At 39.7% G+C, this 25,679-nt stretch overlaps 1 protein-coding gene across 3 annotated transcripts in view; it reads right to left on the bottom strand.

The window, feature by feature from the left end:
• The window catches only part of TM9SF3 (transmembrane 9 superfamily protein member 3), a 236,461-nt gene extending 215,375 nt beyond the window's left edge, over nt 1-21,086 (bottom strand). For 2 of the 3 annotated variants that reach the window (XM_065218009.1, XM_065218008.1), the window contains exons 1-8: nt 20,750-21,086; nt 20,459-20,654; nt 19,141-19,628; nt 18,915-19,081; nt 18,627-18,852; nt 18,351-18,559; nt 18,058-18,288; nt 7,526-7,683 (exon numbers count right to left, since the gene is read on the bottom strand). In XM_065218009.1, the coding sequence (XP_065074081.1) occupies nt 7,539-7,683; nt 18,058-18,288; nt 18,351-18,559; nt 18,627-18,852; nt 18,915-19,081; nt 19,141-19,628; nt 20,459-20,654; nt 20,750-20,830 (1,743 nt within the window). In that variant the 5' untranslated portion in view covers nt 20,831-21,086 and the 3' untranslated portion in view covers nt 7,526-7,538. Of the gene's footprint in view, nt 1-6,830; nt 7,684-18,057; nt 18,289-18,350; nt 18,560-18,626; nt 18,853-18,914; nt 19,082-19,140; nt 19,629-20,458; nt 20,655-20,749 lie in introns of those variants that run through there. The other variant, XM_065218007.1, reaches the window with a different exon arrangement.
• Between the last annotated feature and the right edge of the window lie 4,593 nt (nt 21,087-25,679).

The following is a 25,679-nucleotide window of genomic DNA, read 5'->3' as shown; positions in this document are numbered from 1 at the left end:
GAAAACCTAACTCCACTAACAAGTCTTCTCTGCTAGCTGTTGCCTTCCATGTTTGTTTTGACACTTTAGGTACTCTTCTCATCTTTATAGTGAGATCCATTGCAATTCATGTGTCATACACGTTAAATACACTAGTAGGAAACAGTAGCGCATAATTATATGGGGATCTCTTTGATTTCGATTAGTTAACACATGAAATCAATGTGTGGTAGTATTGATTTCATAAGCAACAAAAACATATTATTTGTGTGTGTAAATCTCATGACATCCGTGTGAAAAGCACATGATTCTATGGTGACAAGTAATGAACGGTCTTCATATTCCAAAACACATGAATGGAACGTGTCATTTTTTTTGAGTGTACCTTCTTGTAAGTCGATAGTCCGGCTCGTTTTTTGGCTCGATGCACGGTTGTAGACGATACACCCAGCTTATTTGCGGCATCTCGGAGAGAGAGGTTAGGGTTTCGCTTGAAACTACCGGCAACTCTCTTTGTCGTCTCAGCGGCTTCCGGTTTTCGATTTCCCCCCGATCCAGACTTCCTGGCTGTCGACAAACGTTCCCCAAACACTTTAATTACATTTGTAACGGTTGATTTAGCAACTTTTAGCGATTTTGCCAACTTTGCGTGCGAGTAGCTCGGATTTTCGCGATGCGCGAGCAAAATTTTGATACGCTGCTCTTCTTGCTTGGACGGCATTTTGACAACTGAAGAGTGAATTCCAAAATCAAAATAGGAGCAACATTCTACACACACACACCTTCAAAATGAGGGGTGTTCAGGTTTTTTAAATGCAAAATTGAAAGAAATACGTCAAGTTGATATTGACCAAATTTTGACCGTATCACCCTTTAGTATAGCAGATTTTCTTTCGGCCGTCGGGACATCTTAGCTGGATGGTAGCCCCCTATTGGACCCATTCAGCTGAGCTCTGTTTTGTTCGGATTTTTGTTAGTAGTCAGTACCTTGTCTTCTTCTGTTTGTAAGTTTTCTTCCGGCTGTCGGGACGGTTCCGCACGGGATGAGCCTTTGGACCTCGTCACGGTGCCGTCTCGTTCAGTTCAATGTTAAATGTTCTTTTTAACTTCTTATGAAGAGCCAGGAAGGCTGTACTTAACAGCCTTAGCAGGCGGTGGGATGCCACATGGGATGAGCCGTTGGCCCTCGTGACGGTGTCTACCCGCAGAACAGCAGCAAACAACCCAACAACAATGTTAGAATTAAAACACTCTGTTAAACAAAAACTCCGTTTCCGAGGTTCTCCTTCTGAGACCTCCCCATGACAAAGAGATGAACTAGCCTATGGCTAAAAATCTCTCAAATAAAGAAAAAAAAAAAAAAAAGCTTTGGTCTGCTTTAGGATCAGACAGTATTGCGACTTTAACTTACTTTAACCTATTTTTGACTGCTAAAAGATAGCTGAACCACACACTATTTTGCTGGAAACTAGCAAAGTTTTGCTGGATTTTCCCGAGCTGTAAAATCAGCAATTCTTCCAGCAAAATATTGTTGCTGAACGACCAGCAAAATGACCCGACGTATAAGTGACAGTTGTTTACTGAAACACTAGCAATGTTTACTTGATATCCAGCAAACCCGAGAGGCAATGATTTTGCTGAAAGATCAGTATTTTTTGTAATACGATTGAATTGGAATTACATTTAAAAATGATAGAAAACACAATCTAATTTGGTATTATATTACGCACTTTTAAATTTCGCATAAAAATTACATATAGACGATAACATAATTAAAACACGAATTTATCCACCTATGGTGTGATCAGACCCTTCTTACTTATTCAAGTTTATTTATTTTATTGTCATTATCAGTGACCAAGCCCCCCACCCCGTGTCATCCAGTGACGCTACGCCACTGCCTGGGGGTACCCGGAATATATCCGGGTGTAGTCTATTTGGTGAGGCTACCAATCACCTTATCATCGTATTTTAATGTGATTTAATGGGTTTAAATTCAATTCATATTCAAGCAACTTCCCCGGGGTACCCGGAACATGTCCAAGTGTGTCCAATGTGGTCTGGAACACTTAACACGACTTGCATTGATCTTATTTTTGAATTCTGAAGTAATTTGATGTGTCGCATGATGGTTTTAATACATTTTCCGTTAAATCCAGCGTGAAGGCCCATATTCACCGGATCTTATTCCGACTATATCTCCGGAACCGGTTCACCGATTCCAAAACCGTTCAATAGCGTTCAATGGGACCCCAAGACCTATCATTTGGCGCCGAGTTTGTCCAAATCGGTTGAGCGGTTGCTGAGAAACGTGAGCGCATTCATTTCGTTACATACACACACACATACACACATACACACACAGACATGTTCCGATCTCGTCGAGCTGAGTCGAATGGTATATGACACTCGGTTCTCCGGGCCTCGGATCGATAGTCGGTTTTTCAAGTGATATCTATACCCTTCTTTGTAAGAAGGGTAAAAAGGTAAATATTTTCCTTCGATCCATCGTACACTATACGATACTCATTGACTGTCTAATCCGACAATTGTTGCAGCTACATTAAAGCAGAGAATAGAAATTAGAAAATTACAAACTAGATTTCAAATTAAATGTAGAGTTCACTATAAATTTGCAATTATTCTCATTGTTTTTACCTGTAATTAATGATAGCTGGCACTGTTGAAATTGCAAAACAGAATACGCGGGAAAGTGAAGGGTGATAGTTTGAGAGCTCACACACGTTACTAAGCATCCAGCAAAATATTGCAAATTACTGAACATACAGCAGAACACTGTTTTGCTGGAAGCTGTTCAGCAATTTGTTTGCTGGAACTTGATTTCAAAATTGAGTGTGCAGGATTGATTCCACCAAATATCTGCTAATAAACTCGGAACTGACAGCATCAGTAGAACGAAACAGGCGAGAAACTGAAAGAATATGAAAAACGTTCTCACAATTCCGGAGTGATTTGAGATTTGAGCGTAATTGCTTTTGTAAACAAACGTGTCAATCACCGATTTCTCACGAATAGAAGCTCAATCTCGTAAAAATACTATACCAAATGACAGACCAATCAATCCTGATAGTATTATTAGCTTTCGATATTGAGGTTTTATTCGCGAGAAATCGGCGATTTACGTGTTTGTTTACAAATTTAATTACGGCCAAATCTCAAATCACTCCGCAATTATGTTCAAAACTGGAATTGATTTTCCTGCAAATAAACTTGAAAGCTACTCAGTAATTAGCCACAGTATATTTTCACTCAATTCTGCGATCAAAGTTGCACGTCGCTATCGTCAAATCAATTGACTAAAAAAAAACTTGAAAAGAACGATAAATACGCAATTAATTTACTAACCCTATACTTGTTCAACTTGCAGCACATTATTAGTTGCGTAGTAGTTTTTGTTTGAACGAAATGATTAGTTTTGGAACAAGTGCCAATATCACTTATGTGAATCTTGATTACTTTTTCGAACTGGCGTATCAGCTTTTGTAAACAATGCATTTGATCGTCGGTTTGGTGTAACTGGTAGCTCACCCACGCATACTACCCAACTAACATTTTCAACTTTATAAGCCAACTTTTCCAGCGTTGTGCTGAAAAGAAGCTGAAATGAAGCTGCAGATACAGCTACAAGCAGAAGCTAGCAAAATAGTTTTGGAGAGCGTTTACTCAACTTTTCCATAACCATTATTCAATTTGTCAGCCGCACTGAATAACATCAGCCAATAAACACTAATATCCCTTCTATACAAATATTAATCAACTTTCAACTTTTAGCTTCAAAAGAAAGCTAATAAAGCGAATATATTTCTTATTTGATGGCTGCTACACAACCAACCATTCTTGCTGAATAACATAAACATCAAAAGTGCCTTTTCAACAACTTGTACTCAACTAATAAACTGTGTTAGCGTTACTTTGGAAGCTATTTTACAGTCAACTAGGTTTATTTTTAGACTTGTGCAGTTTTACAGTTCTTACTCTGCTTCTTTACAAAGCTGAATTAACTAGTCGAGAAAAGTGATTCACATGCACTATTATAAAGCCGCTACTCAGCGATCTTGTTGTAGAAGGGCATGCAAATTTATTTACGTCAGTTCAAAGTGTTGGCGTAGCAAAGTTGGTAGTATCAAGGTTCGCCAATGCGGTCGTCTAGAGTTCGATTCCAGGTTCCGGTGCATTGTAAATAATTTGGTGGTGTTGCTTTATAACTAATTTCGATTAATTTGATTCGCAGTAAAGGGTGTCCACGATGAAATTGCCACACACAAAATTGATTCGCAAAATTCGAGTTTTCATCCGATTGCCATCAAATTTTCAGGGATTGAGAAATAACTATTAAACTTCATTTTACCATTTTACTCGTATTTTATTTACAGTCCATACGCAAATGCCCACACCTTGGCCTTAACCCCGGCCATAAGATTCTGCACAACCTGTGAATCAACCGTTTTTTGCATGTAAACCCATACTTTCTTCAGTTCCTCGACTGTCTTCACTACCTTAGGTCGTTTAAAAAGGTGCTGCTTCATAATCGCCCAGTACTTCTCGATGGGTCGGAGCTCCGGAGTGTTGGGAGGGTTGAACATTTTCGGCACGAAATTGACCTTATTGTCCGCATACCACTTCAGCACATCCTTGGAGTAGTGACATGAGGCCAAATCCGGCCAGAAGATTGTTGGGACGTTGTGGGCCTTCAGGAGAGGAAGCAGCCGCTTCTGGAGGCACTCTTTTATGTACACCTGTCCGTTCATCGTGTCCTGGGTCACGAAAGGTGCACTCCGCTTCCCGCACGTGCAGATGGCTTGCCAAACCAGGAATTTCTTCGCAAATTTGGACATCTTCTGAGTGCGGACATGCTCCGGAACGCTGAACTTATCCTTGGCCGTGAAAAACAGGTTGCCGGGGATCTGTTTGAAGTCGGCCTTCACATATGTTTCGTCGTTCATGATGCAGCATTCAACTTTCGTCAGCATGTTGAGGTACAACTTCCTGGCACGGGTTTTGGCGGACTTGTTCTGCTTCTCGTCGTGATTAGGGGCCTTTTGTACCTTGAACGTTCGAAGCCCAGCCTTAGTTTTGGCCTTCTGGACAAAACTTCGGCTTAGGTGCAGCTTCTTAGCCACATCCCTAACGGAGGCGTTCGGATTTCGGTTGAAGGCCCCAACTACGCGGTTGTGATTTTTGGTGTTGTACGGAATACTTTTTCCTTCACTTCTGGGCTTCCGATCCGTGGTCAACCGTTCCTCGAACCGCTTAATCACTCGCGACACCGTGGAATTCGCGATTCCCAACGTTTTAGCGATGGAACGATGCGAGAGATCCTTGTTCTCGTGATGAATGCGCAAGATTTTATCACGCACGAGCTGTTCTTTCGACTCCATTTCCGCGAGTTTTGATCACAGGACTTTAAAACTTGCAGGATGTAAATAATGCACTATGAACTAAATCCACCCAAATTTTCATTAAATTCTACCCAACGGTTAAAAAGTTAGAGCAATTTCATAGTGTGGCAATTTCATCGTGGACTCCCTTTACAATTAACATGATAAATTCCTAAAAAAAAAGGGTAAAAGCAATAATTTAACCTGGCGTCAAGAGAAAGCTGTGTAGAGATTATTGGATAATCGAGTAAAGGTTGAGTAAGCGCCTTTCAAGTTCACATACAACTAAACAGCAGGATAACTGCTGTATAGAAGCGTAAATAGATATGCAATAAGAGCTTGTCCCAACCGTCCCAACAGCCATAAGTAGCTGACTAAGTTCGCCAAATTTGCTTGTATAGAGGTTGAGTAAAGGTTTCCTCATATCGTATAACATTTGAATACAGCTTGAGGCTGTATAAATGAAATGAGTGAAGCGTTTACATTGCGAAAATTGTTAGTTGGATAATACCACTATCAGGTAGGGGGAGATTTCCCCTATCTGATGGTAGTGTTAGCATGCGTAGGCGAGCCACCAGTTACGCCAAATCGACGAACAAAAGCATTGTTTTCAAAAGCTGATACGTCGAGAACTGTTGAAATCAATCAAACTAGATTATTTTCCTGGTGAATTATTCAAATTCCTGACTTTTTCTCGGTTTTTCATGATGAAAATTCCCGGTTTTCCAATGAGCAAAATTCCGATTTTCCTGGAAAAACTTCTCAAATATGACAAAAATCGAGAGATATTGCACTCAGTATATTAGTGCTACTAGACCGAGTAAAATTTTGAGTTAAATTCGAATCAGTTACTAACTTACTCACTATCATCGGCCGTGTACTCATCGGCGATGACACCATATCGGTATGGTGCAAAACAGAGAAAGACCCGATGACAAACAGTTGACTGGAGCAATTTGCATGTATGTAACTAGGTACTCTAATTATCACAATCACCCCGCGGTATGTAGCTGTAAAACTCCCGGATTACCGGTGGTTGGGATTTTTTTTTTGTCGTGGAAGCTTACCATTGAATCACTGATTGAACTTCTCATCAGCACGCGGCCGTCACGCGAAGTCCAATTCGCGGTCGAACAATATTTGATTTCACCCGATGATTGAGTTCCCCCGCGTGATTGGGTTCATATTTGAACAGTACCGACTGTGTTTGCATGTGGGAATGATAACTAATCCAAAGAACATTTTGCCGCTATCGATCACGCATCAAATGCAAATTGGTTTGTTATTTGCGTGCCCGATCGAAAGGAACCGTAGCCGGTGGTGGTTCCTAATTTGTACTGCCAGAACAATGGATCGCTTATGACGTCTGCATAGCGATGAATGTTAGTCCACTGACCCAGTAACGAACAGGGATTTCTTTCACAATTAATGTAGTGAGCGCCATATTCTCCCTCAGTTCTTTTAAATGTTGTTTATTCATTCACTATTATACTCAAATAAAAACTGCCAGTTGGTAGCACAATCAGAAGAAGCCTTCATGAGAATACAATTATTTAACTATTTATATGCGCTTCCTCCTCCTTTGTCCGTTACCGTTAGACATAATTATTACACACTTTTAGCATCGGGTTTTTTTGTTGTTGCAGTTTTTGTTTGTTTTGCAGCATTCTCTACCATTTTCGGTTCTCTTCTACTATCACACTACTAGATGAATGCGTGGCTGTCGTCAGTACGAGTAGTTTGCAAGTCTTAGTTCGGAACAAAAAATATATACCTTAATAACCCTAGGATCGTTCTGCTCGAACAGCAATAGTTGTTTGTTACTTTTTTACACATAACTTAAGATTTAAAAACACAGTAATTTTTCATATAATTGCTCATATGTCAACGTTACCCGAAAATTATTCTTTCCGTAACATTTTGTGGCTTTCTATTTGCATTTCGTTACGTTGGTGTGGAGTCCTAACTTTGTAGCGTTATCTTCAGTTTGTTTCCTTTGTTTTCAGTAACTACTGCTGTGTTGCTAATACATATAATTAATATAATTAATCATCAGTTATAGACTTGGGAACAGAAAACAAATAATTATGGAAAAAAAACTCTAATCAATTGAGGATCGGCATTTCCTTTGCTGTTAGTGGCTATACTATTACAATAAAATTAGTCAATTTTTACATTGGAATAAATTTTCCGCACGAATATGTTCGTTCCCATGTAGCCAACAGTGCCGCAGATGATACCGAGGGCACCGGAGAACAGCGCCATGTAGCCGAAGTAGAACGCCGTCTGGAAAAGGCCGTACATTCTGTGGGCGAAAAGGAAAATAACAAATGATGGACGTGAGAAACTTGTTTGCAAGGGTGAAAGTAACGAAATGAAACGGAACAAAAATGGCACTCGCGGAGAACAATGCCTTGCGTGTGCGGCTGTCATTGAAGTGCAGAACACTGTGATGGTTATCGATGGGAAGCAGTTGCAATGTGATGCTTCCGAGGCGAAGATGAAGATGGGATAAGATTCAAGAGTGATTTTTTAAATAGTCGTATCTGCTTTACCCTATTGAGGTTTGAAAATTAACTTTTGATATTGTGTGTTGCACTCGTTTTTTTTGTAGAACTCAGAGGGAGAGATGGGCAGAGATAATGTTTTGAGCCAAATGAACAGTCAAAATCTGAGCCAATCGAACATTCCCATTAGAATTTTTCCGCAGGTGCAAAATCTTGGGTGAAGCAAATTTCTGTGCCTGTGAACTCCGAATGGACTAAAGGCAACACTTTCTGTTGTAAAAAATCCAGATATATCTCTTAGTTTATGTTTACCCCATCCGGAATGCTAAAAACAGGAGATTTCTTCCCATTTGATACAACTGCTGCCCAAATCATCACCGAATCTGGTGTTTGCGCTTTGTAGCCGAGTTTGTTGTTGGGATCAGTCGAACTGCGATGCTTGCATTGACGAGTGCACGGATGGATTTGAGTTCACTCACTCGACAAAAAGTGACACAACAGCGGGGCCCTGTTTACCAAAAATGAACACATGAATAATGCTCGCGTAACATTTTAAACGGGCCTATCAACATTTGTACACAAAACTTGTTAAGCCTTTTTCGCGCGAACCGAATACTCCCACGCAAACTAACAGCACCGTCGGGTTGGGAAAATTCTCCTCTTTCCGATAGTGATCTTGGTTTACGTGGACGTACTTCGGTTCTCGTGAAAAGGACCTAGCAAATTATTTACAAAAGTTGATAGGCCCTTTTCAAATGCTACGCGAGCATTATTCATGTGTTCATTTTTAGTAAACAGGGCCCCGCTGTTGTGTCATTTTTTTTTTTAGTAGATGAACAAAAGTTCACCCTTGCACTCGTCTATAGCCAGTCCAGTGGCAGGCGCATAGGCAACATGTTATACAGTGACAGCGGGCCCAGCACAGCAAAATAAACGATTTGAGCCCGGGACATGCTGCCTACTGTCAAACGCTGCTGTTGGTATAGGCCTTGTCACTGGCCTGTCTATAGCACTCTGTCATTTTGATGGTTAAATTTGCGGCCAACGTCCAATAGCTTTTCATCCGAATAAATCACCAAGACGTCAGGGTTATCCGCGAGCCACTTCTTAAGTTCAAAGTGTTTTTTATGTTACTTCATACGCGAAGTTAACGATTTTCAGAGTTGGTTGGAAATGCTAACATGAAGCTTTAGTGTGATGATTTATTAGCTAGAGAATGATCTTTAGAAGAATGTAGGTGGATAGTTCCGTTAGAGTACGGCAGTATGAAAATTGAATAGAAGTTGAAAATGAGCGAAGGGCCATTAAAGCGACAGTTTTCAAGATGACGCACATTTTTGCCTAGCCCGTACGATGTACGCGGGGACTTGAAGTATGTCTCCAAGTCCACAGGCAAAAATGTGCGTCCCTCTTGTTGCTCATAAACTGACTGCGGCTGTGGAATAGTTCTAGCGACGTTTTCATCACTACCTACCACTTCTTAAGGATTCCCGAAAAAAAAATTACAGTGAAATTTTTAGTGGAAACAATGCTCTAACATTAATATTTACTGTCGACAATAAAAATGATTGTTATAATGTTGTACTCTTCCGAAAACGGCAAAACTGCTACCTAGCTGTACAATGAATGTACATAATAAAATGTTGTTACAATGTTTTTTATCGTATTTTTCATTTATTTTATTGTTAACATAATTCGATCATGAACAATAATGAACAACTCTATTACAATAAAAATTGTTGTTACATTAAATATTGGTGTATTTTCATTGTGGGTTACTTCACGAACAATAAAAATAAATCTGATTGAAGCATGTAGACTATGAGAGGGTCAGCAACACTGCCAATGTAATCAAGATAGGCGCTGCTCGTATGGCTCTTGCTTTGACAGTTCGTTTGGCTCTATTCGTTGCCAAGTCAATTGAACGCCTACGACCAGATCGGTTTGAGTTGAACTCAACTCTCCTGCCTCATCTAAATCCCGCTTAATGCAGACCTTTTCCGGCAGTCAATAATCATACAATAATAATAATAAAGTCCACCACTTGAAGATGTCAGGAAATAACTCTCAGGTGGAAGCATATTTCATGGGCGATTCTCTCCAGTTGAATGCATTAACTTATCAACGACGCTCAACCACCAAGGAGACGTGACCTAGAGAGATCGAGTGCAGGAGAGTTGGCCTCCATTTCTGACAAGTTCCGGATCGAATCTCAATCCAAAACCAGTAAAAAAGGACTCACCCGTAACAGACATACCACCCCCTTCCCTTCCCGGGGCGACGTTTTATTTTTTCGATTTATTTTTAAAGTCGATAAAGTAGATCTTTCAAGCCAACACATACACTCTAAAGTACACTGTTATTTTTTTTAATCAATAAATTTGCCAACCAACAATAAAATAACAATAATATATAATGTTATTGAAAAAATTATATGGGGAAATCACGAAAATTTCATTGTTAAGATACTTAACAACCCCCCTTTTTTATTGTAAATTTTCCATTTACCATGAAATTTACTGTTTTGTACAACATTAATCAAGGTAAATTTATTGTAGACGTAACAATATAAATCATTGTTAAGACAATAATTTACGTCTTATTGTTACATTGTTTTTTATTGTATTTTTGTTGTTATTTTTTTTTCGGGTTTTGCTTCTTTCCAGCCGCTTCTTCTTTGCTGCTCCTGAGAGAAGTTGACGTTGTTGCAGTTTAGACGGATAGAGGTCAAGAACATTTTTAACCACGATTTGCATCATCATACGCGACACCTGATAGTCCTTGGCCATTGGAATCATAGACTTTACCGTAGTCCGGCGAATTTTGTTGACCACCGCCTTTATCAACGCCCGTGTCCAAACAGAACGGCGTCTCCTTGACCCAGGGCTTCTTGAAGCTCCACTTCCATCCTCCAATCGTTCTTTTACATCGTCAGACAAACTTTCTTTTCACACCCAGCAGCTAGGCTATCTCACCGACCTACTTCTGTGTCTCCAGCAGCTTGAAAACCGCGAGACGCTTCGATTCCCAGTCCATATTTCTGTAATATCACTATATCACAAAACTTTTATCACGCTGATTACTTCCCAGGGGAACGTCTTTACACTTACATTGAGAATCAGATACGGGCTCGGGTTTGTTTGACAGTTCAAATCAAAGGGACCGTTTTATCGAAGACTACAAACAGGGTTGCTTCCACTCACTTGCAGTAAATTTTTTTTTTCGGAATTATGAAATCATTAGGTGTTATAGTGGTTATTAATACTTGAGGTTTAAAAGAAAAGATCGTGAAGTATGTGTTTGACACATAAAACCTGTCAAAATTGCTTTCAGCGCGTCACAATCAGCGATTTTACGATACGGGAGCACTCACTCTGAGTGAACGCTCATGAATCATAAGATCGCTGATTGTGACGCTCTGAAAGCGAAACTGACAGTTTTGTGAGTCAAACACACCCTTTACGGAGATGAACTAGCCTACGGCTAAAAATCTCCTAAATAAAAAAGAAGAAAAAAACACATTTTGCACCCTCTTATTGTTACTTGCAAGTACAACACATCATTATATCATCTAATGATTTTATTATTCCAAAAAACAATTTTTTATAGCAAGTGAGTGGAAGCAACCCTGACTACAAATCAAGAAGTTTGGCAACTATTCCCTTCTCGCATACAAATGTCAAACGTTACTGATAACAGCACTTCTGTCAATCAAACTTTGAAGCACAAGTGTTAGTGAGACTGCTCATAAACAGTGACTGTGTGCGTGACCCAAGGGGTAAGTCACTCAGCACATTATGCTGAAATTAGATTCGGCACTGCTTGGGCACATCCATCGGCAGACCTTCGGCACAATCTCGTAGACATTGGATTGTTGAAAATACAATGTGAGCACTGCTGGACAACTGTCATTGTAGTTGTTCATAACATTACGTGCTGTTTGACTGTATGTTCAGGAACATCCTTTAGATGAATTTACCAAAGGAACTCAGACCAGCTGTTCACTAATAGATCTAAATACGAAATGTAGGTTCTAGAGTGAGCTCAAGAGGACATAATCAGACCCCATTAGTACCCTTAATTCAAATAATGCTGCAACTCACACTAAACAAACTACCGAAGTCATATTCATCATCCTCTACAGTCGGTCCCCCACAATGTTCCCCACCGTTTTCGGCCGCTGATAGATCGTTGTTTTTCACATCACAAAAGGCTAGGCTTCTGATCTACCTTTGAGGGCATTATAATACCCTATAACACAGGACTTTTATTATCCTATGAACACAAAACACCAAAATTTTGTAAACCTGCCACTTCCCGCGTCATCCTCAATCCGATCTATGCTTGCGATTTCAAACCAAAACATTCAAGATGTCAAAAATACCGGGTTGCCGGGATGCGTATTTTACAAACAATCGCAGCTTGCTCTATGACCGGCAACATCAGCACACCTGCGGCACACATGCGGTACACTGACAAAAAAGATGACGAAAGATTGGTGTGCGGAGTGACCTAATGTCACCGAAACGAATAATCATAACACGGTACTCGTTGTTGTTTTTGTTTTTCTCTACAAAATTTCACGGCAATTTGTTTCCTAATCCCAGCAAGCCGGTGGTTTTCCAACTCCAACCCAAAAAACTTGTCATGGTGGATCAAGTAGAGGATTGAAACTCGAATCGATACCCAGTGAAAGTAACTTTTGCTTGTGAATGAGGAACCGAAATATTGTTTATTTTGCCTGTTGAAAGCAATCAATTATAAGGAATTGGCAGCTTCCACCACCATTGAGTGAACTACCGTTATTCGGAAGCTGCTGAAAACTCAAGGATTCAAAAAGAAGAAAGATCCGGTACGTACATCACGATCCAACGGAAGGCGTAGCAGGATCTAAATGTTGTGTACTTGATAAAATCCTGAAAAGCAGTGACTAGCAACCAGACGACGATACAGCTGGTCGCTATTTTTTGGCCTCAAATCTCGAGTAACATTTTAAATGGGCCTGTGTCCAAAACGTAAAGAAATCGGGCTTTGATACCATTCTTAAGCACCGCTTGATAGCTTCTAATCGTGTAGGAAAGTTTCGCATAATCGAGAAAAATCATTAAAAATAACCCGATTTTCGAAACAGTCGATCAGCGAAATTTTTCGGTTCATTAATAGGCCCACACGCTAAAACGACCGATCATTCATTTATTTTATTTCATTGATAAGCCTAGTGATGTAGAAGGGCCGATGATTGAAAATTTTCAAACCAAAGCTAGGCCCTACTGCTTGAGGCAGGGTTGATGATTTGTTTTGAATTTATTTGACGTTGCGAAAAGGCTTAGCAAAGGGCGTACCATATCAGATGACAAACACAACGGCTTAACAAAAAAGGCCTATCCATTGAAAGATTCACAAAAGGCTTATTAATTTATGAAATTAAAATGTTATTGATTTTCATATATTTTTGAAAACTTTTCGCATATTTTGGATGTTGTATATTGAGATACAGTCACTATTGTTATTGTGAACAATATAAATGCCCAAAATATTTCAATTTTCTTAAAAAGGAATTGAATAGTGTCGGAAAAATTTTAAATTCATTTTCTGGTTTGTTTACGTTTTGGACATAGGCCTATTACAAAGGTTACTCTAGAAATGTCACTTATCCGTTGAGTCAATCAAAACATTTAAAAAATCTGAACTGGCAGTTTCAAGCAACCATTCTAAATCTCCTGCCCACCTACCCGAGACGAAGTTCTACCGCAATCAATACCATCGGATTGGATCCATTCAACTGTCGCCAACTAATGGAAGGTTTCACGGTGGTGATCGCCTCCGGAGGATTCCGTGGAGAAATTTGGTGTCAGTGTTGACTCGTTCGTGTGCCCGTCGAACAAATCAAAGATTTTCTCCGGTACCCAACCAAAATATCCCGTCACCAGAACGGACGACGTTTTGTTTCGACTGCGCAGGTACCGTAGGAGGAAATCAAGAAGCTCTCCCGATGGGAAGTCAACAACATCAAGGTGAAAGTAGGTGAATAAGAGATTTTTCGCGAGCGTGATCCAACTTTAATCAATGGTGCTGAGCGCTGCGCATGTTGTTTCCGCCTCAGACATTCGATGATACTAAAAAGATCCGCATTTAAATAATGTCCATGTGGCCTTTCTTTACCTTGCCCTGGCTGTCCTGTGTAGCTTGCAAAATCGACGCAATGACCTGATCCAGGAAGCCATCGTTTTGAAAGTGAAAATGCAGCATTGAACAGCTTTCATTTGTATGATATGAAACTGGTCAGGCTGCAGCAAATATTCCGACACTCATTGGTCAAAAGTATCCGGATCTCCTCGGTACTGGCTTCGTACGCTTTGAAAGCTTCCACGCGATACCGCCGTCAGTATAAATTTCCACAGCAAACTCAAATCCCTGATGCTGCACATGCAAACAATAACAAAGCTGTTCTTTTTTCTCACTGTCAAAAATGACAAACTATATCAAGTTACCGTAATGTGAATACCTCAACTTGGATTCTGTGACACTACCCCGAATGTCACTACCCCGAACGCCGTTACCCCGAACGGTACACTACCATAGAGGTAACTCTAAGACCACTGGGTCCCGAAGAAAATCATTATTATTTTTGGCTCACTCAGTACCAGAACAACGGTCCCAAGCAGTCCCAAGCTATTTCACTCACCCCTGCATGTTCTGCATGAATCCACACACCCCTGATGTTATCTGTCAAACTTTCATAGCGAATCAAAACAAACATAGTGTAGTAATAGAATTTCAACTAGAATAGGGTACGTTAATCGTTTGCTTGGGACCAATAGGCTACTAAAGTGGTGAGCCAATTTAAAATCGTTAGTTTCGTATTGATTGTTGACACTACCCCGAACGTCGTTACCCCGAATAGTACACTACCCCGAATGGCCATTACCCCGAATGGCGACTACCCCGAAATTAAGACAAATAGAAGAACAGCAAGGGATAAATTTTTGAGAAGGAAATTTTCTTTTCTAATTAACCACTTCATTCGAGCACTTAAAATGACGTTTACTACCACTCGAACTTTGAAATAAAACATTATTTTGAGATTTTTTCTTCTAGAACCTCGAGAAAAGTAGCCAACATTTGTGCGTTTTATAATTAAAAATAGAAATTAGTTGGTCCAGTTTTGTGAAATCGCTGGTAGAAAGTCACGCCAAAACTGCTTGACAAAGTGGTCAATTTATACTGAATACAAATGATAGGATTCTATAACATTCCCCAGAAAACCATTCCCCCGAAAACCATTCCCCAGAATCTCATTCCCCAGAATGCACCATTCCCCAGAAAAGCATTTCCCAGAATGAACCATTCCCCAGAATGTACCATTCCACAGAAAAGTATGCCATGTATTAGATTGACTATTTTTGTTTATTATAGTCATTCCTGGAATATTCTTTCGCGTATATAAAAAGAAAAGAATGTTTATAAATTACGTGGACAGTTTATGGAAGGGGGGGGGGGGGTGTTGGCAATTGTGCACGGTCCATACAAATTTTAAAAATTTTGTATGGAAAATTGTCTACGCAGGGGAAGGGGGGGGGGGGTCAAGAATCCCAAAAAAAACTGTCTACGTAGTTAATGAACAGCCCCTTAATGGCTCAAGGGGGTTTCCCATCTTTGAAAATATAACAATAGGAAATAATTAATTCTTTGGATATACGATAAAGAAGGGAATATTCCCTTCTTTTAATATATAAAAGAGAAAATAATCAATTTGTTAAATATATGATAAAGAAGGGAATATTCCTTTCTTTGAATATATAAAAAGAAAATAATTTATTCTTTGGATGTATGATAAAGAAGGGAAGGGAATATTCCCTTCTTTCAATATATAAGGAAAATATGTAATCAATAGCTTTTGGCAAGGGATTCGGAGTAATGACCATTTGGGATAATAACGTGTGGAATAATGTTATAAATTTGTAATCGATAGTTCAACGTTCCATGCACCGATTTTTCAATCCATAACGAGAAATTCTTCAACTCAGGTCTAGACTCAGGTCGAACAATTCTTTGATAAGGTTTAACAGTTTTCGACTGGTATTGCATATTGAATTGGATTGCATATTAGACCCTTTGACTTTTTAAATGGTGAACGAAGTGCTCGAAAACTTGAAGGTTGTCATTTTCTAAAGAGCTTTAAAATGGTTTGGAATTGATAAATACATAGTTCCATAAAAGTAAACGTAGTGTATCATCAATTTAGTAAAGTGAAACTAATCAGAGCGTTTAATCACAGACAACAGACATAAAACTTTGAAAAAGTTTTTCTTGAAAACATAGTATCTCAAAACATAGGACCTCAGTAACGACATCTCTCGGGCTTCTCGCGTAAAACAAGCTTGCTCGCTTGCAAGCTTCAAAATTCCAATAAAAAATTATCATTTAATAATATTAATATATATAAATATATACATAAATTCCAAAACGAAATTTCCTTCTAAAAATGTACCCTTCTTTTGACCCCTTGCTGTTCTTTCATTTGTCTTAATTTCGGGGTAATGGCCATTCGGGGTAATGGCGTTCGGGGTTATGGCGTTCGGGGTAGTGACATTCGGGGTAGTGTCACAGAATCCTCAACTTGATATCGATATCATCTCGTTATATCACGTGATATAGAGCGTAATGAGAACGAGGTATTAGAGAGAAAAAATACAAGGAATTCCAAAAGAAGCAATCAACGGCAGTGGTGAGAGCTGTCCAATTGTTCCTTACAAATGTAATATCAATATTAAACTAAATACGTACCAGGTTTGAAAAGAATAAGGTACCAGGCTGTGAGACATAAGGGGGTCAAATGAATGACGGTCAAATCTCAAGTCTCAAGGCCACATCCCAGAACGTGAGTGGTAATCACGTCAAACTATAATGTCGAAAATGAATAACATGCGCCAAACAACCCCTAGAACGGCTCCCATACACTCTCCATGCTGAATCGTGAGTCCCCCCTTTTCCCATATCATTGCATGCAAAATAATAACCCAATGCAGGTCAATTGAATATGCCTAAATGAATTAGTTGCAATGATAATGGCAGTATAATGTACTAATTGAATAAAATGAATATTTACCTGTTAATAATGATCGAGATTGGTGAAAAGTAAAGGAAGTTGTTAGTTGATTTTACCATCACAGAGTTTGACAATAGCGCGATGGTATATTATTATGATACTAATTAGACTAAATCCGGGATGTTCAGTTGATCATCGCTACTTGAATCACTGAGGCTAGGCATTAACATTTATTTGACTTTTAACTCCTAGAGTTATTTCGTCAAGGGTGTCTCCGTGAGGGCACTGGTTAACTTGAACTTGAGAGCATCTTCCGAGTATTCGTATTCTGATTCCACCATTTCAGTGAAAAATCTTGTCGCGGCTGTTTTAAACTCGGGTCAGTTATTAGCCACCTCTTGCCAAAAATCTGCCGATCGACCGCTTCCTTCTACATCGTGCCTTGCGCTGGTTTTCCATGTGAAGCATGGTCTTCCAACTTTCTTCTTCTCCCGGATCCCATACTTAAGGTCTTTCCTGATAATCTGTTATGATGGTTTTGTTTTTATGAAAATAAAATGATGTTCTATCCCTCTATCTTGGCTATATGTTGATCCAGCGTGCAGATAGTTAATATCCTTGTCTTCTTCAAAACTTCATCGTCTTAATCTAAAAAATCATTCCAAAAGTTTTGAACCAAATAAAAAAAAAATAGTTTTTGTAGCCATTAGACTCAATTATTTAGAAAAAAAACAATTCATATTTAAAATCATAATTCTAAACTATACAATTATTTGATTTTAGCTAGTAGTTAAATTCCAACAAACTTTTGGTCCGCTACATCACAAATGGCATCACTAGTGTGCATCTTTCAAAATATAATGATACAGACAAACCCTGGGACCTGGTTGCAATTAAGCAATCCTAATGGTTATCCCAATGCCCAGGGTCAGTGGTATTGTTGCACCAAATTATACCTTAAACATCCATCTTTAAGATGAACGAGAAAGATTTGGAATTAAGGTTATGGGAAATTATTGATAAATAAACAGTGGCCCTTTTTAAAATTGGACAAAACTTTGCTAGCCCTGGAAAATTTTGTCAAACCCCTATGAATAAGAAATCACAAACGGATGATACTCACTTTGTCTTGAAGAAGAAATAATAGAATGAGTAGATGTAGACGTAGATCGACGTCGAAGCCGCCGACATGAAGCTGGTCCACTGCCATCGGTAGTCTTCGGCGTTGAGCAAAAAGTATGTGCACACGATTGTCACGCACACGGTCACAATGATCAGAATCAGGAACACCAGCAGCATGAAACCGTACACGTAGTAGATCTTGTACGCCCAGAACGAGGTGAAGATGAAGTACCTGAGCCGAAAAAAATGAGCAATCAGTGTGTTATCTTCCTCCTGAATTCAGCTAATACTAACATTTCAATAAAGATCGACCCAAAAGGCAGAACTCCTCCCAGCAGAATGATCACCAGGGGTTCCATAAACCACTTCTTCTCCGGAATGGGCCGAGGAACGGCGTTCACCCGACATGGGTAGTCCGGTTGACCGTCCAGATTGCGACCGACGATCGTTCCTATCAGCGTCAGCGGGAGGATCACGAAGATGCAGATACAAGTAACGGCAACCTGTTTGCGAAAAAAAAAATCTTTTAAGTACCGTGGGCATTTTTTATAATCCGAACAGTAGTAGTACCATCGTTCCAAATGGAATCGCCCTCGATGCATGATAGTAGATCGCAATGAAGTTGATGAAGAATGCCGTTCCACAGACCAAAGCCGGAACGATGAATGCGGACAGGAGCATTTGTTTGATCCATTGCTTCCCACCCATCCGAGCGTATAGTGATCCTCCGAAGTAGCCATTAACGGGCGATGTTGCTGCGTAGACAAAGATTGTCGTCGAAAGCATAGATCCTCGTCTGCAATGAAAATTCATGAAATAAGCCGTCAAATCATCGACAATTTGCTACTTTAAACCCACTCTGTGTACAACTCTCCGAGTATTGCAAAACTAATAACACATAGCACCACGGAAGTAAGCTGATATCCGGCGCCAATGAGTGCCGAAAAGAGCATAGCATTCGATGCCGGTCGGAATACGTCTCCGTGGATCTGTTTCCATCCGTATTCATCACCCAGATCTCGTTCCTGAAATAATGTTGCAGTTGTCATAACGTCTAGGACTTCCAGAATAAATCACTACCCACCATATCGTCAGCTTCCTCATCCTTGCTGTACCTAGCGTAATCCTTTCTCAGTGTTCGCATCAGAATCATCGATACCAAGCCGACGAGGAAAATAACCATCATGAAGCTGTTGAAAATGCTGAACCAGTGGATCCGGTGCTGGAAGAAGTTCGGATCCAGATACTTGTCGAATCGATCCTCAAACTTGACGTTGCTCGGTTTCCAGTTGACTTCGTAGGTAAACTTCATCTTGGCGCCCACCTTCAGCAGTTCCTTCTTCTCCGGAGTCAAGGTCACATCCACAATCTGCTTGCCGTTGTAGCTAACGTCGAACTTTTTATGCGTGTAGATGTAGTACTTTTTATCCTCCTCCTTGCCGACTACACCCCAGATGGGCAGGTCGTCAATGTACATCTGGTACCAGTACTGGTTCATCACTGCATACACGAATGCTTTGTGCTTCTTCTCGGTCAGTTCCACCATGCAGATTTCGGTCGGAGCGATGTCATCTGAAGAATTGAGGAGAGACTATTAAAAATCGACATTTTTACAGCCGCAATTGCGGGGTGACAAAAGGTCGAAATGAACAAAATCTCGAATGAACTTAAACGGACAAAACGTCAAATGAAACTTGATAGGACAAAAAGATGTATGGACTAAAGGTCAAAAAGGACAAGATAGAAATATTAAATAGGTCCAGAATTTTGTTAACCCCAAAAGAGCAGCATTCGAAAATACTGAGGCTGAGCGAAATGTCGATTTCCGACTTGAAGAGCAACAGCAGTCTTAATTTTTTTTAGAAAAATGATCACTAAAAGGGAGCAAAATTTAATTATTTACTGTCAACTGATTCAACAGGCTGTTTTATAGGTGCGGTGAAAGTGGTCAGTTTCTAATTTCATCCAAAACTGACTATGATACTTCAAAAACTGAAGCTACCAAATCTACGTTTGCCACAAGATGACCCAGGTACAGAGCTTTACATGGCTTTACTGTTTTCAGTTAAAATAAGAAATTTGCCACAGACAGTGTTGTTATTTGCATCAATTTTAGATAATATCTCTACATTCAACCCTGTAGAACACTATTTGGCATTTATTAACAGGTGAAAAGTGTTCGTTACCTGATTAGCTCCCCCCCAATTAGCCATAGTAATATATTATCACAAGTGAAAAAGTGCTAAGTTACAAGCAAGCGTTTAGTTCCAGTTGAAACATTGAACGATCCAATGCAAATATAAATAAACAAACATGGCAGTGCCCCTTACCATGCGATCATCCACCCATCCCCACCAGACCTTTCACTCGCTACAGTAATGTAGTAACCCCGTTCTAATTACCTTTAAAGTCAATCTCGTACCCGCTAAACTCCAACTCCACCCCCTGCAGGGCTTCGCTCATCGTTTCGTGATAGTGGTTGATAGTCTGTTTGGTTCCCACGCAGAACGGAAGCGAGAAATAGGCATACGTCTCCTGCCGATTATGGTACGGCCCAACAGTGTTCATCCATAGTACCACTTCTTCGTGGTCTTCGTACTGCGGAGATGTCCGGAAAAAAAAAACGGATGCACCCAGCATTAGTCATCGGTGGAAGCTTTCCGACTGTCCTGCCCACACCAAACCAAACTTACCATATGATTGTGCTCATCGCCAGCCGCTAGGGACACCAGAAAAACTAGCAGCGCCAGTGAAATCATTGCGGACTTCATCATGTTTTGTTTGACCGAGCGACCGAAGAGGGACACTCCACTGAATACCAAAAATCGAAAAACCGATAATCGACCGTATTCCACCACTAGCACATGACTTCCCGGGGAGGGCCGAGTGACGAGGATTGCGATGGGAGCGAATGGACTGGACGGGAGTTCCGTTTTTCAACCAAAAATGCTATTTATTTTTCCCGTTCCTGGGAGCGTAAGCAGCGAAAAACACGTAGACAAAACCGGAATGCACTTTTCCCTTGATTTTTCTTTCTCTTTTGACAGCGATGATCAAAAATCATCGAAGATGACATTTGTGACGTTTTCGCCTTATCTCTTCAACCTATAACAGTGACGTCAGTCGATGGAAGGGGCATGTAGGTGGTGAAGTGAAACTGTTCGAACGAATAATTAATAATCGAGCAGTTTCCTGAACACTAAAAATGTAACCAACCGATGGAACCGTCTCGAATGAACTAAATTCTCCTCTTGTAGGGGAACAGTTTAAAGAGACGTTAATAGACGTATCCGTATCCAACCGATGGAAACTAACGATTTTAAATTAACCACTTCATTCGAGCAGATAAAATGACGTTTACTACCACTCAAACGTTGAAATGAAACATTATTTTGAGATTTTTTCTTCTGGAACCTCGAGAAAAATACACACAAAGAATTATCGTTAATAAAATTTAAAAAAAACCATTGGTAGAATTAAAAGTTTGCAATGGTTCTTTTTGGTAGAAAGTCGTTAGCATTCAAAACAAAAGTCTAAGAATTATCAAATCAAAAGTTGTCTGATCACTGTTTTTAAAAGTAGAGACTTTCAAAATAAATTGTCCTACTGTCAAAAGAAAAGCTCGACTGGGTTGAAAAAAGTGAATTTTTTAAATTTAAAACATGCATTTGGGTTTGAAAGTTTTGGTATGGATGAAATAAAATGGGTCATTTTGAGTTTGAAATAATAAACATTCGAATAAAAAACAGGCAATTTTAATATTATAACACCTACTTTTCATTTTAAATTCTATAAAATATTGGTATCATTTTGTTTTATTTCGGTTTATTTTTATTATAATTTGAATGATATGATTTTATACATCCCATTTACTGGTAATCTTTGAGGAAGTACTCCAGGTCCAAGTGAAATACAACATGACGCTTCGTAACAAACGGTGGATCTAATAGAAATTTGCGATCAATCTTGGCAGTTTTCGTTGAGTTTATGGTTCTGATGCGAGGTTTATCACCATGACTAATCATAGAAGATATTCCACGGACGTACCGTTGCATGTTTGCCAAATTGCGCGCCGGATGCTACTGATAGTATTGTCTAGTCCTCCGATTCTCGCTCTGGATGTTACACCGAATCAGCTAGAGGAACCCGCATAAACGCGAACCATAAATTGACCTTACCTAAAATGGTTAAAAATTGTTTATAATCCCTGCTAAACTTTAACTGAAATGGTTATGGAACTTTACATGAACGTTTAATGATAAAGTTTCAACCTTATGTATTATGGTTTTTTGGAACTGTACCTTACAAATAATGGGTTGTTAAGAACCATTACCATTCCAAATTCTTGTTTTCTCCATACATTTTCAGAAAGAGAACTATATAAGAACGTTTTTACTTATGATTTGAGAACATTAATGGTAATGGTTATGGTAGTCAGTAAGGTCCATTAATGGTTTTGTATTATCGCTCAACTTTTCGTGGAATATATCGTGAATTGGTAATCAGTAAATTACAGGCAACCAATTCGCGATATATTCCACATAAAGTTGATCGATGTTACAAAACCATTCGTGGACCTTACTGACTACCATAACCATTACCATTAAAGTTCTCAAACCATAAGTTAAAAGGTTCTAATATAGTTCTCTTTCCGAAAATGTATGGAGAAAACAAGAATTTGGAACGGTAATGGTTCTTAACAACCCATTATTTGTAAGGTCCAGTTCCAAAAAACCATAATACATAAGGTTGAAACTTTATCATTAAACGTTCATGTAAAGTTCCATAACCATTTCAGTTAAAGTTTAGCAGGGATTATAAACAATTTTTAACCATTTAAGGTAAGGTCAATTTATGGTTCGCGTTTATGCGGGAAAGCTTTCCACGTAAAGCCACCGTCAATGGCATCCATAGTGACTTCGATGGTGTTAACACTGAAAATACTGCAAATTGCTTCGTATTTTTCAGGAACTATTCTAGATCTGCAACAAATGTCCACCTTTAATTAATCCACCTTTAAAACCAGAAAGAAACTTACCTTGTATTCAACTCCAGTTGCACATTCCGAAATAGGTTACTATTGGCCAAACCAGATTCCATCGCTTCCGCATTCTCGTACTCCATTGACCACTGAACCTGCGAATACATTTTAAATAAATTATAAGTAAATAGAAAAACATCAACTTTTTATTTGGAATTTAAGCTTGGAAATCGAGCAAGCTGAATTTGTTTTCCCGGGCAAATGTTTTTTTTTTCACGTGTGATGGCTGTGGTGCACGAAAAAACGAAACAACCCAACATTTATCAATGGTATTTTTGACAGTTAAAAATTTTTCATTTTGACAATATGCCTGTTTAAAATGACGAGTAGAAAGTGAAACAAAAACTTTTAAAATAAAAATTTTGCTTTCATTTTAAATATTGTCGTAGTCAAAGTAGTGGAAGACTTTTAATTTGAAAATGCATTATTTTTAAACGAACAATTTTTATTTTTAGTGTGTAGCCAACATTTGTGCGTTTCATAAAAAAAAATAGAAATTAGTTTGTCCAGTTTTGTGAAATCGCTGGTTGAAAGTCACGCCAAAACTGCTTGACAAAGGGGTCAATTGGATCACTACTTGACTAGTCTATTGGTCCCAAGCAAATCGATTAACGTACCCCATTCCAGTCAAAATTCCAGTACTACACTATGTTTGTTTTGATTCGCTATGAAAGTTTGACAGATAAAATGAGGGGTTCGACAGATAAAATGAGGGGTTCGACAGATAAAAAGAGGGGTAAAATGGATTTCGAAGGGGGTTACAGCAAGGTGATGGACTTTCGTGTCTGCTATTCAACATCGCTTTAGAAGGTGTGATCAGAAGAGCTAGGATAGACACAAGTGGCACGATCTTCAGGAAGTCTATCCAGCATCTTGGCTTCGCCGATGACATTGACATCATGGCACGGAACTTTGAGACGATGGCGGAAACGTACATCAGACTGAAGGCTGAAGCTAGGGGGATTGGACTTGCCATCAACGCATCAAAGACAAAATACATGAAAGGAAGAGGTTCTAGGGAAGACAATGTTAGCCTCCCACCCCGAGTTCAGATTGACGGTGACGAAATCGAGGTGGTCGATGAGTTCGTGTATTTGGGCTCACTGGTGACCGCCGAAAATGATACCTGCAGAGAAATTCAAAGACGGATTATGGCAGGGAATCGTGCCTACTTTGGACTCCGGAGGACGCTCTACAAGACGCTGATTAGACCGGTGGTCCTCTACGACCACGAGACCTGGACTATGCTTGTGGAGGACCAACGCGCCCTTGGTGTTTTCGAACGAAAGGTGTTGTGTACCATCTACGGTGGAGTGCAGATGGATAACGGAACGTGGAGGAGGCGAATGAACCACGAATTGCACCAGCTGCTGGGAGAACCATCCATCGTCCACATTGCAAAAATTGGGCGACTACGGTGGGCTGGTCACGTCGTAAGAATGCCGCACGACGACCCAGGGAAAATGGCGTGACCCAACAGGAGCAAGAAGAAGAGGAGCGCAGCGGGCAAGGTGGATCGACCAAATAGAAGGCGACCTGGCGGATCCTTCGCAGACTACGAGGCTGGCGAAGTGCAGCCATGGATCGAGTAGAGTGGAGACGACTTCTTTGGACAGCAGAGGACAACAAGGCCTCAGCCTGATTGGTAAGGTATCGATTAGCTTGGAACCGAAGATAGTACCAGAGTTGAGCCAAAAAGTTGAGTACGTTTCTTCGGTACCTTCTAGTCTTAGAGTTACCTCTATGATATTACATCCAAAGAGCTGCACAGAGGTCATTCCGCTGGTAGTGTACTATTACATTGTACGATGTATACTAATTTTGCGAACGAAATTTCATCCGCTTTTCCATCCATCGCTATTGAAAATTTAGTCGAATGCTGGTTTTTGTTTTGCTTGCGTCGTTTTCGTTCTAGTGAAAATGTTATAAATTTACAATTTCATTTTTAAGAAGTGTTAATTTGAAAGTACAGAATGATGTAGAAAAGTGCATTAAGTGAAAACTTTCAAATTCTTATCCATTGCATGTGGTGCTGACTGTTCTAACTTACGCGTAGTTACGCTCAGCTAAGTTTATTTACCTTTTCGTCCCTCTGTCCTCGATAGGAAATATCCAACTAATTAAAAACGATCATTTCAAAACTTATTAAATACGCGTCAATCAAGTATTGCACTGCTGCTTGATTGAAAGTTTCAGTACATTATCAATGGTGTACATATATTTGCATCGATAATGTATTGGAGAGGGGCTTATCATGTGTGAAAATAGCTTCGGAATACTTGCGTTCTTGAAATGGGCTATTGTAGCTGCGGTAGAGCTGTCACCTTCTAACTCCCGGGTTCAAGCTTCTTGCATTCATAGGAAATGATTGCAAGCAGATTTTATACATAATGCCACTGCTAGCCAGTGGGAGATAGACCAAGGGCGAATCTTCATTCTAATCTACGATTCCACATACTATTAATAACCTTTTACACATGAGAACCTCCTATCGATCAGAATGAATTGTGCATATGTTTAGGATCAACAAACATTTTCAGGCGCAAAGGAGCAACCGGATCGAGCTGATAACGTTTCTTAAT

The sequence above is a fragment of the Ochlerotatus camptorhynchus genome, unplaced genomic scaffold (assembly GCF_037179485.1).
Source record: "Ochlerotatus camptorhynchus isolate MF236.1 unplaced genomic scaffold, CSIRO-AGI_Acam_v1.1 ptg000082l, whole genome shotgun sequence".
Taxonomy (NCBI): domain Eukaryota; kingdom Metazoa; phylum Arthropoda; class Insecta; order Diptera; family Culicidae; genus Ochlerotatus; species Ochlerotatus camptorhynchus.
Note: the sequence above shows the minus strand (reverse complement) of the source record. Positions and strands in the feature narration are given on the sequence as shown.